General features: G+C 35.4%; 1 protein-coding gene across 3 annotated transcripts in view; it reads right to left on the bottom strand.

Moving 5' to 3' along the window:
• ATG4C (autophagy related 4C cysteine peptidase) overlaps positions 1–12,716 on the bottom strand; it is an 82,001-nt gene that overhangs the window by 28,446 nt on the left and 40,839 nt on the right. For all 3 annotated transcript variants that reach the window (XM_025361386.1, XM_025361377.1, XM_025361396.1), the window contains exons 7-9: positions 8,500–8,636; positions 3,268–3,346; positions 2,532–2,608 (exon numbers count right to left, since the gene is read on the bottom strand). In XM_025361386.1, the coding sequence (XP_025217171.1) occupies positions 2,532–2,608; positions 3,268–3,346; positions 8,500–8,636 (293 nt within the window). The remainder of the gene's footprint in view (positions 1–2,531; positions 2,609–3,267; positions 3,347–8,499; positions 8,637–12,716) is intronic.

Genomic DNA, 12,716 nt, shown 5'->3' with positions numbered 1-12,716 from the left:
AATGTGCCCTCACACTGAACCATGTGCCTCCATTCGTCACTCCTAACCAAAGATATCCCTGGCATATCTTCACTACTAGACTTAGGATCCAAATATAACTGCCAATGCTCGCTTCACAATGTGTTAAAAACTCAGTGAAGATAGCTAAAAATGAGGAAGAGTCTCTTAAAGGTTAGTATAGAAATTCAATAGTATATACTAATTTATTTCAGAAGAAAATGTCACAAGAATTAAACATTAATAGAAATGTATATAATCAAAACACTTGGAATCACAGAGAAGAAGAATTCAACAAAGGACTCAAGAGTTTAGGACAATCCCTTGCACCTAGAAAATGTTCATTAAAAAAGAAAGAAATGAGTTAGTCTGATTTGGTTTCAAAATGTTAACAGTTCAATTCTAGAAATGTAGAAATTCAACACTGTAAGAACAACAAAAGATGCAATCTGTTTAAATCTCTTCCTCAATCTCAAATATTCTCATATCATCCCACTTCCTTAAAATTTCACAATCTATTAGATTTAGAGCACTCAAAATATCAAAGGACTACCAGCAATTATTTATGTGGAATCAATGGATGATTTAAGATTTCAATTTCTCCATCTATTAACCAAAAAAAATACTGATCCAAAAAGTTCCCTACAAAAATGATTTTAATAACTGAAGTATAATTGTGGTTTTAGAATATGCATATAATTTTTTATATTAATCAACTACAAAATTCCGCTAGCTATAAATATACAAGCAGTATAGCGAAGCGAGGATGGTTAGTAATACAGGGTAGTTAAAACACCTTCAATTGGTGTATTATAAACTTAAAAGATGATTAAAAGCAAAAAGTGAAATTTTATTCCTCTACAACTTGATATAATTTTTATATTACACTTTCATAGGAAAACAAGTGATGCTACTAACTAAAATAAATCTCTTCATTGCAGAAAAATAAAAATTTTTAACAGGAATTTTCCACACAGATTAAGATATTCTACCAGAATCTCAAAAATATAACATCTATAAACCCATTCTATAAGTGTCCCAATATATAAGAAATGTTTCTGTGCATTTAAGAAGTCAATTTTAACAAATTTTACCTTACATAGTAAAATCTTAAAAGCAATTATTCCTTTCCATTTTCACTATTCACTAGCCTACTTCAAACCTTTATTATTAATAAGTCCCTCCTGGAGTGTTGCAACAGTCTCCCAATAATGAGTTGAAGCCTTTCTAATTTTGATTGTATACACATAGCCAGGATATTCATTTGCTTGGTATCTTTGCAGTCTCTCAAAATATCAGATGGATAATTTCTCTCTATTGGCCAAAATAATCAGACCAATAATCTTTTAATTTGCTTATTTAGGTAATACTAAAATACTAAGAACAATTTCCATCTAAATCTCAAGTATCTACTGTTTATAAGGAGCCAATTTGGCAGTGATCTACTGGAAATGTAACTTGAACACAAGAATCAGTGCTACAAGACCACAAGGCAGAAAGAGAATTACAATGTAGTTCACATGGCACAATTATTCTGTACTGCCTTCCCCAGTATCAATCAGTCAACTAGCAAATATTTATTAAGGTGCAAGACACTATGAAAGAACAAAATAGACCTGATGTCTGGCCTCCAGATGCTTATACTTTAATTGAAGTAATAGTTTACAAAGGATGCCAAAATGTTTTATAATGTATCTTTCTGAACCAGATTTTAACCTTGTGGTTTATCTATTTTCACATTCTACCTCTTAAATACTATTAGGTGTTAATATTAGCTAGCAAGCAATTACTAAAACAAAGTATTCAACTACATTTGCAACTCATCGAGTCCTTGAAAATTAGTGATCCATGACACTCAAGTGATTTAAATTATTTTATTCTGTAAAATTACTTTAGTCTGTAAAAGCACCAACTGGGAAAACAATCAAAACCATGTAATAATTACATGTTTCATTTATGTACTCTCAAATTTTTCTGAAAAAATACTGGATCACAAAATGACCTATATAAAGGAAAAGAAGAGGTTAAGAAATAAAAGCTAAAAAAAAACTTAGAAACCCAACTAAGCTCTTGAAAACTTCCAACTAAAGGCTAAGATTTAATTACTATACTCAAAGCAAAATAATTTAGCAGATAATCTCATTAAGTTGCTTTGTTACTCTAACTCGTCTATCCCCTTATATTTTTCTTTTTTTTTTTTTTAAACAGGCCTAACATTTTAAATTCTTCAGTACTGTTTAGCTGTCTCTATACAAAATTACTTGGAGACTTGATCATTTATTTTAGTACGGCCAGGGTTTCTAACAAGTTAGACACAAAGATAAATGAAGGAAAAAGTATATCATAAATTAAAATTCAGCAACAAAGTACTTAACCTTTGACCACTGTGTTAATTATGGTTCTATAAATCAGTAAAATATTGATTATTAACCAGTAGTTATAATACTACAAAAGTATAGCTACCTAGCACATCTCTAAATAATTAGTTTACTTCATATGGTAAGAAAACAGTATCAGCTCTTTATCCATAGTACCTCAAGAGGGAAATCCTTTATGCTGACATCTACAAAAGATTGGCAGTAATGAGGATCCATGTAAATCAAACTGTCATCTACAAGGACAAAACAGAAGACAAGTAATTCAAAAAACACCTTATTATTACGCTGCTTACAATCCAATTTCTATGTAGAATAGCTGAAAAAAATCTGGGAGTAACAGCTTGCCAGACTGATACTCATTGACTGAAACATAGGTTTGCACAGGATAGATTAACTTTTGCATAATCAAATATGCTTGTATAAGCAGAATTTTTATAAAGTGATGAGACTGTCAGTTAATTTTTGGTGATAAAATTACTTTCACAAACACACAATTATATTCTACAGTTTGCATATGAAAAATGTATTGCACTTCTTTATCTTGACAGGAAGAACATATTGCTTGTCATTTTATCATCAACTTGCACCACTAAAACTGGTAAAAAGTAAATATGTAAATAGCAACTGCCAGAATGTGGCAGCAATGTCTTCTGAAGTTTAGTGCAACCAATAAATTATGCCTTGTTTATGCAATAACAGAAATTAAACATACATTTTACAGAATCTAATTATGTTGTGGACCAAATGACAAATGAGTGGCTATAGCAGGACTGATGAATGTATAAGGTACTCTCTTTGCTCTGTTAATCATCCTGTTTCCAGATGATCTCATATTAACTTTCTGACTTTTAAAAGAAAATAATGAAGAAATATATTTTACTAAATCACTAACCTTGAAATCCAGCAAAGTAATATGACTGTTTAGGTTTGCCACCAATAATACCCACACAATATTCCAGGCTTAAAATACCCTGCCAAAAAAAATTAATACAGATTTAGTCAAGAGACAAGTGGTAATTATTCAAAGCAAACCAATTTCTATTACTAATATTAGTAGTTCCCAAATTTACCAGTACCAGTTATCATTTATATTACATTTGCACCCAGGTTCTGAAATCCACTTGTCTTCCAAACTGCCTTCCTTTTCTTTAAATCACTCAACATTAACATGACAAATCAAATATTTTGATCAGCATGTTGCTCAACAACATTAAACTACTACTACATAGAGAGATAATCAATTTTATCACCTTAAGGCAATAAAATTCCTGCCAAAGCCAATACACTTAGCCTTCCAGTTAGCTGGTGCAGCCTCACTGTGATCAACGTAAAATTTTTGTCAGGCTTTTTGAAATGCTAACAGTAGTTCTTAGACCTTATTGCTGTTTTCATTGAACCTTGAGTCTTGGAATCGCAAACTGAAAGCCATTTTCTAATCAATGGCATTCACTCAAATTTTTTATGCTACTTCATTTGAAATAAATATAAAGAGTAATGAAAACAACTTAATCCAAGGAAAATAATAATTATTACTGCATTTAAAACCAATTTATTTTACTAATCATAAAATATCAGGAATACCACAATAAATTATTTAATACACCCCTCAGCAATCTATTCTAAGCAGAACTCTATTTAAGTTAGGCCAAATCAACTCTGTATCTTTTTAAAAACATGTCCAATTGAGTAAGTTTAAAATGTCTAGTGGAATGAATTAATGTCTTATGAATAGTTCCTGCAATAATTTTGATATATCCTATAAAACACAAATAATGATAGAGTATAGGTTATAAAATCCCAAAACTATTAAACAATAGTTAAGCTTTCCTCCTCTTAAATGAGAGGATGTTTTGAAATCTATAAGATACAAAAATAAATAATATATGGACAAATGTTCTTTTTCCTTTAACAAGTAACCAAACCATAGAGAACACACAAACATACAGGAAATACAGAAAAAAGTAAAACTTTTCCAAAATTCCAACACCAAAGCTCATCATTATTAACATTTGGGGGAATACCTTCTTAACATCTGTCTATATTACATATATACACACAGAGATTTACAAATACAACTTTATATATGTGAAATCTCACAACATATGCCAGTGTAACCTTTTGTTGCTCACTATGTCATGAATATCTTTTCCTATCAATAAATAGAAATCTATATTAACAATATGTAGTAGCTGAAAAATATTCTATTTTATGATAACAACAAAATGTGCTTTAAAACTTCCACCATAAATATTTAAGTCGTTCCAAGTTCTCACTATTATAAGTAACCCTCCACTATAGTTTGAACATTTTTATTCCCTCCAAAATTCATGTGTGGGAATTTAATCCCCAATACAGTGTTGAAAGCTGGAGCCTGTGGGGAGGTGTTTAGAAGTCATGAGGGCAGAGCTTGCATGAATGAGATATCAGGTTAAAACCTTAGAGCTAACTAAAAAATGAAGATAAAATTGTATCAAAAATCTCAATGTTGCTATAAAAAGGACTTGCAGGAGTGGGTTCTCTCTCCTGCTTCTCTGCCACATGAGGACAGAGGTCACTCCCTTTTGGCCCTTCTGCCTTCCACCATGTGAGAGCGCAGCAAGGAGACCCTCATCAGATGCCAGTGCCTTGATCTTAGATTTCCCATCCTCCAGAACTGTGAGAGAATAAATTTCTGTTCTCTATAAATTACTCAGTCTCCAGTATTCTGTTATAGCAGGAAAAAATGGACTCGGACACCCTCTAAAGAACAACCTTGTATATTTTTAGTATTGTAAAAATATCATAAAGTTTTTTCTGAAATGGAGAACTGCAACTGAAAAAAATTAAATAAAACGGAGAAGGCATATCAGGTTAAAATCTTCGAGCTAACTAAAAATAAAGATAAAATTGTATCAAAAATCTCACTAAATAGTAATAAAGTTACTTATCAATAAAGAATTCTACTGTTTTCCCCCTAAATAAAAATCCTTAATACAATTAGAGGGTGCCTTACTTTACCGTGAGGCAGTCTAATCAGTTGAAATGCAATGTTTATATCATAGAGACCTGTGAGGCAGTGAAAGTTCTGTCTCTTACAACTGATAAAAGAAAGAAAAAAATATATAGCAAGGATTGTCACTGACTCTCCTCAGAAAATGAATGGTTCTAAGTAATGGAAGAAAGACTTTGGTTCTTGACATCTGTATTTCCCTTGCAACGCATTAGAGCAGGTTTAGCAATAAATGCTTAGGAGCAGATTAGGAGCTAGAATGCCATTACATGTAAGAGGCTGTATCTTTGGATTGAAACACTTTTCAGTTCCTAAAAGAGCTTCTTCACAGTTATTTTTCTAGTGGTGAAAATTTATTGAGCTGTATCCATGAAGCAATAAATAAGACTGAAGTAATCAGTCAAAAAGAAAAGTCCTAATTTGTCTCACTGAAGAAAAAGAACATACTGGATTTTCCTCATTCCAGGTCCTTAAAAATATATATATACCCTGTAATCCCAGCACTTTGGGAGGCCGAGACGGGCGGATCACGAGGTCAGGAGATCGAGACCATCCTGGCTAACATGGTGAAACCCCGTCTCTACTAAAAATACAAGAAACTTAGCCGGGCGAGGTGGCGGGCACCTGTAGTCTCAGCTACTCGGGAGGCTGAGGCAGGAGAATGGCGTGAACCCGGGGGGGCGGAGCTTGCAGTGAGCCGAGATCGCGCTACTGCACTCCAGCCTGGGGCACAGAGCAAGACTCCGTCTCAAAAAAAAAAAAATGTGTATATATATATATGTATATACACACATATATGTATATACACACATATAAATAAATAAACCTCCTGTGGTAAGGACTAATAAAGCACACAACAAATTTCCTTCTTCTCATACAATGTAGCAGGATGCTATGTTGGCACTATCTCTGAAATACCTTGTTTAATAAATTTGAAAAACAGAACTAAACAGTAAATTTTAGACTCACCAATGTACATTGGTTTGGCAGGAAAAAATACAATGGCTGACCATACATGAGAAAAAGAAAAAAAATATTTTTCTTTTAGGGCTAATGAACACACTACCTTTTCACTTCTAAGTGAATACCTCTTTACATGCTCTCATTTGGGCTTTGACTCAACCATTCCCTCTGGCCAAACATAATACCTATCATATAACCTACTCCACTTAACCATTACAGCCATTTTTACGTAACTGGAAAATCAAAATGTTTCATCAGTCACTGCTCTCCCACATTAGTGGACTACAGTGTAAATAGAGTTAGTAGAAGCTCAAGAAAATGTTACCTTTCAAAAAGTTCATGTGTTAGAGAAAAATATGAAAAACAAACTTAAGAGTCAAGAAAAGTCTAGTCTCTGCTACCAGTCTGCTATCTGAACTTGAATATATCACTTAACTTCTCTATGTCTTTTAGATAAATTTATATTGAAAAGTATTATAAAAATTAGGGTTAACAAATATGTATTAAGTAACTCCTATATCTTAGGTACTGAGGCTTCACTTTAACAGCTTAACCATAGTTTGTTTCACTACAAAAAGAAAAGTCCTAATTTGTCTTGCTGAAGAAAAGGAACATCCTGGATTTTCCTCATTCCAGGTGCTTAAAAAAATTAATATAAATAAATAAACCTCCTGTGGTAAGGACTAATAAAACACACACCAAATTTCCTTCTCCTCATACAATGTAGCAGGATGCTACATTTCACTACAAACCATGGTTAAGCTATTAACCATGAATCACTCAAGAGCATTAGGCAGTGTGACCATCTGATGAATACTATCAATACCACCAAATAGCAAAGTCCTCAGTCAGATGAAACATGCCTGAAGCCATCTGCAGCCCATTCCACCAGGAATGAAACTTTGGCTAAAGGTATCAGTTCTAAGACTGCATCAGTTTCTAATCATCTCATGGTAGTAGAGAAGGCAAAAAAGAATCCAGTTCAGATTTGATTAGAACCCACCTAGAGATGACAACATGTCAGAAGTCTCAAAACCCTCAACAGCTTCTCTAGATGAAGTGGTTCACAGTTTCTCACACTGCACCAATAACCCTACTAAAGATACATGTCAGACATCAAAACCTTACCTTTATTTGGAAGATTAATATGTCATTGATATATCACAGTATTGTTACTGTAACAAATGTGCTTCCAAAATCTTAGTAACTATTAAGAAAAGCCCATATACCAGCTAAAAAACTTCCATGTATCATATGTTAAAAACAACTGCTCTAGATTTCTAGAATTAGCACAGTCTACCCTGAGAACAGATATTCCAACTAAATATACAGAGACCATAATATGGGATTAATGCCTCATGAAAGGAACAAATTGTTATTAATCACAAAAGACAGATCCAGACTTTATTTCAACATTACTATATCCCATAACATTCCATTTAAAGAAGAATTCCAACTATTGCTACAAAAAGAGACTACTAAAAAATGAAGAATTTTATTGAAACTATGAAAAAATCTAAAAACTTTCACCTTAATCAGAAACTATTTCCAAGGTATTTTATCGTTAAGTGAATGTCTTGGTGCCCAAAACAAGGTAACATAACTACACAGGTTCTTTTGGTGCAAGAAACCAAACAATGTGCTCCACCAAGAACCGATTTTTAACTGGCTAAGATGAAAAAAAACAAAGTTGGAACTCCTCCAAATAATATCTTCATATCTTCATTATTTCTATCTACATAAATAATCTCATCTCTTATTGACATCATGGTGTCACAGGAAACATATTATGAGATAATATAGCAGTAATAGAGTTTTTTCAATAATTAATGTGATATAGTTTAATGCTAGTTTTATGAATAAAGATACATACTTAAAATTACAAATAAGAATAATGAAACTGTAACTATATTACAGGTTATGATTATTGCTGCATTTGTGTCTCCCTGATTAGCTACAAAGACTAAAAGGCTTTTCATTGTTATAGAACACTGTGCTCTTCAACTCACATTGGTCTTATAATACTGAAATTTAAAACCTCTAATGTCAAACTTTACGACATACAACTGTAAAATCATCACTACTCATTTAACAGAACAAAAAATTGCAAACCTTCTATATTTTTCATATTAGCTAGTATTGCCTCAAAAAAAATTAGCGCTTATTGCATACCTTCACAAATTCTAAGTAGTCGGTGTTGGTTCTTTCTCCACCAAGTCTAACAGGAACTAGAATAATAACAGCTTTGTCATCTGCATTATCAGAAGTCATGGAAGCACTCTGTTTATCAATTACATCACAATTGTAAACTGAGAAAAACATAATGAATATGTATTAAATTTTATATAAAAGTGATTTTCAGAAATATTTTTACCCAAATTTATCCTCCACCCACAATGGACAGCCGGCTATGTCATCTCTGGCATCACCAGAAATGTCTTAGTAAGTTAAAAATACCACTAGGATAACTGGCTAGCCATACACAGAAGACTGAAGCTGGACCACTTCCTTACACCATGTACAAAAATCAACTCAAGATGGATTAAAGACTTAAATGTAAAACTCAAAACTATAAAAACCCTAGAAGACAACCTAGGCAATACCATCCTGGACACAGGAACAGGCAAAGATTTCATGACAAAGACACCAAAAACAATCGCAACAAAAGCAAAAATTGACAAATGGGATCTAAATAAACTAAGAGCTTCTGCATAGCAAAAGAAACTATCAAAATAGTAAACAGATAACCTATTGAATGTGAGAAAATATTTGCAAACTATACATCTGACAAAGGTCTAATATCCAGCACGTGTAAGGAACTTCAACAAATTTACAAGAGAAAAACAACTCCATTAAAGTGTGGGCAAAGGACATGAAAAGACACTTTTCAAAAGAAGACATACATGTAGCCAATAAGCATATTTTAAAAAGCTCAATACCACTGATCATTAGAGAAATGCAAATCAAAACCACAATGAGATACCATCTCACACCAGTCAGAATGGCTATTATTAAAAAGTCTAAAGGTAACAGATGCTGGCGAGGTTGTGGAGAAAAGGGAATGCTCGTATACCACTGGTGGGAGTATAAATTAGTTTAACCATTGTACAAAGCAGTATGGCAATTCCTCAAAGAGTTAAACACAAAACTACCATTTGACCTAGCAATCATTATTGGGTATATACCCAGGAAAATATAAATCATTCTACCATAAGGACACATGCACACGAATGTTCACTGCAGCACTATTCACAGTAGCAAAGACACAGAATCAACCTAAGTGCCCATCTGACAGATTAAAGAAAATGTGGTACATATACACCATGGAATACTATGCAACCATAAAAAAGAATGAGATCATATCTTTTGTGGCAACATGGTTGGAGCTGGAGGCCATTATCCTTAGCAAACTAACACAGGAACAGAAAACCAAATACTGCATGTTCTCACTTAAAAGTAGGAGCTAAATGATTAGAACTCTTGAACACAAAGAAGGGAACAATAGACACTCGGGTATACTTGAGGGTGGAGGGTGGGAGGAGAGGAGCAGAAAAAATAACTACTGGGTACCAGGTGTAATACCTGGGTGATGAAATAATCTGTACAACAAACCCCCATGACATAAGTTTACCTATCTAACAAGTACCACATGTACCCCTGAACCTAAAATAAAAGTTTTAAAATAATACCTACCTGATTTATGTATTCAATAGATACTTATTGACAGCTAGCTACTATATGACACTGGGCTTTCAAAAGTAGGCAAAACAGAAAAAATCCCACTCTCCTTGAGCATGCATGCTCATGGAGGAAACAGAGATGGTGATGTGTGTTTTGAAAAAACAAAGAGAGAAGGGTGAACAGGAAATGCTGAGGGCAAGGCAATTTAAAATAAGGTGGCCAGGGAAGATCTTATGAGAAAGTAATATTTTAGTCAGGACCAAAAGAAAGAAACCAAGTAATACAGATACCTAGGGGAAAAGCATTCCAAGTTAAAAGATCAAAAATACAAATATCTTAAGGCAGAAGTATAATTAGCACGTCCCAGGAACAAGAGGACAGTCTTCTGGAGGGAAGTAAACAAGGGGTACAGTAGCAGGATATGGGATTAGAAGATAACATTATATAGAGGAGAATGAAGACAGATTGTGTGAACTCTTGAAAACCATTGTAAAGACCAGTTTTTCAGTGATGGGAAACCATTGAAGAATTGTTTAGGGATGTCCTAATCTGACTCATAGTTTAACAGCCTGTTTCCTGTGTTCACAATAGACTGTACAGGCAAGGGGCTGCTCTGCCTATGGAGTAGCAACTTTTTTATTCCTTTACTTAATAAACTTGCTTTCCTTTTACTCTAAAACTAAAATAGGCTACAGGGGCAAGGGCTACAGCACAGAGAACAGTTACAAAGCCATTGCAGTTATCCAGCAAGAGATGATGGGGCTTGAACAAAGGTAGTAACTGTAAAAACAGGGAATGGTCGGCCGGGTGCAGTGGCTCACGCCTATAATCCCAGCACTTTGGGAGGCCGAGGTGGGCGGATCACGAGGTCAGGAGATCGAGACCATCCTGGCTAACACGGTGAAACCCCACCTCTAGTAAAAATACAAAAAAATTAGCCAGGTGTGGTGGCGGGCGCCTGTAGTCTCAGCTACTCGGGAGGCTGAGGCAGGAGAATGGAGGCTGAGGCAGGAGAATGGCGTGAATCCGGGAGGTGGAGTTTCCAGTGAGTGGAGATCATGCCACTGCACTCCAGCCTGGGTGACAGAGCTAGACTCCATGTCAAAAAAAAAAAAAAAAGGAATGGTCACTTACAGGTAGTAGAAAGTGATCAGTTCAGCCAGGCGCAGTGGGTCACACCTGTGATCCCAGCACTTTGGGAGGCCAAGGTGGGTGGATCACTTGAGGTCAGGAGTTCGAGGCCAGCCTGGTCAACATGGCGAAACACTGTCTCTACTAAAAAAACAAAAAATTAGCCAGGCAGGGTGGCAGGCACCTGTAATCCCAGCTACTCGGGAGGCTGAGGCAGAAGAATCGCTTGAATCTGGGAGGCGGAGGTTGCAGTGAGCCGAGATCGTGCCACTGCACTCCAACATGGGCAACAGAGTGAGACTCTATCTCCAAAAAAAAAAAAAAAAAAACATGATCAGTTCATGTATTTGAAGATAAAGTAAGGACTCACTATTAAATGTAAGATGTGAGAGAAAAAATTGAGTCACAGGTGATTCGAAGGGTTTTGGTTTAAGCAAACCATTTGTAAACGGTTTGCATTTACAAAGACATGGAAGACTGGAGGAGGGGAAAATACAGGAGGGAGAACTGGGAATTCAGTTTTAGACATGGTAAGTTTGAGATACTTGTTAGGTAAATAGAAAGGTTGAGTAGACAGGGACATATGCAACTGGAGTTTGGAGAGAGGACTAGGTTGGACCTATCAATTTGGGAGTTACCAACATGCAGATTACCATCTGCATTATAAAGCCACGAGACTTGGTGAATTCAAATCAGCATAGACAGAAAAAGAGATGAGATGAAGTCTAAATGCTGAGCACTAAAACAACATTTTTAGAGATCAAGGAGATGAGGAAAAACCAACAAACGAGGCTGTGAAGGAGTGAATAAGGAGGCAGAGGGAAAATCTACAGAGTAGTGTCTAGAAATCAAGTAAACAAAATGTTGTAAGGAGGAAGAGGAAAGAGTCAACGCTGTCAAATACTACTGATAGATTGTGTGATATGAGGACTGAGAAGTTACTGCGAGGCTTAGAAAGATTAAATTATTGGTAAGAGCAGTTTTGGGGTGGGCACAATGGCTCACACTTTTTTTTTTTTTTTTTTTTTGAAACGGAGTCTCCTTCTGTCTCCCAGGCTGGAGTACAGTGGCACAATTTAGCTCACTGCCACCTCCGCCTCCCAGGTTCAAGCAAATCTCCTGCCTCAGCCTCCCGAGTAGCTGCGACTACAGGCACCTGCCACCACATCCAGCTAATTGTTTTATTTGTAGTAGAGATTGGATTTCACCAAATTGGCCAGGCTGGCTCAAACTCCTGACCCTGTGATACCCCGCCTCGGTTTCCCAAAGTGCTGGGATTACAGGTGTGAGCCACCACGCCTGGCCAGCTCATGCTTATAATCCCAGCATTTTGAGAGGTTGTGGCAGGAGGATCACTTGAAGCCAGGAGCTCAAGACCAGCCTAGGCAACACAGCAAGACCCCCATCTCTATAAAAAATTTCAAAATTAGCCAGAGATGGTGATGCATACCTTTAATGCTAGTTAATTGGGAAGCTGAGGCAGGAGCAACACTTGAGCTCAGGAGTTTTAGGTAACAGTGAGCTATGATCGCACCACTGCACTCCAGCCTGGTCAACAGAGTAAAATCCTGTCTCAA

The sequence above is a fragment of the Theropithecus gelada genome, chromosome 1 (genome assembly GCF_003255815.1).
Source record: "Theropithecus gelada isolate Dixy chromosome 1, Tgel_1.0, whole genome shotgun sequence".
Classification (NCBI taxonomy): Eukaryota; Metazoa; Chordata; class Mammalia; order Primates; family Cercopithecidae; genus Theropithecus; species Theropithecus gelada.
This window is presented reverse-complemented; position numbering and strand designations above follow the sequence as displayed.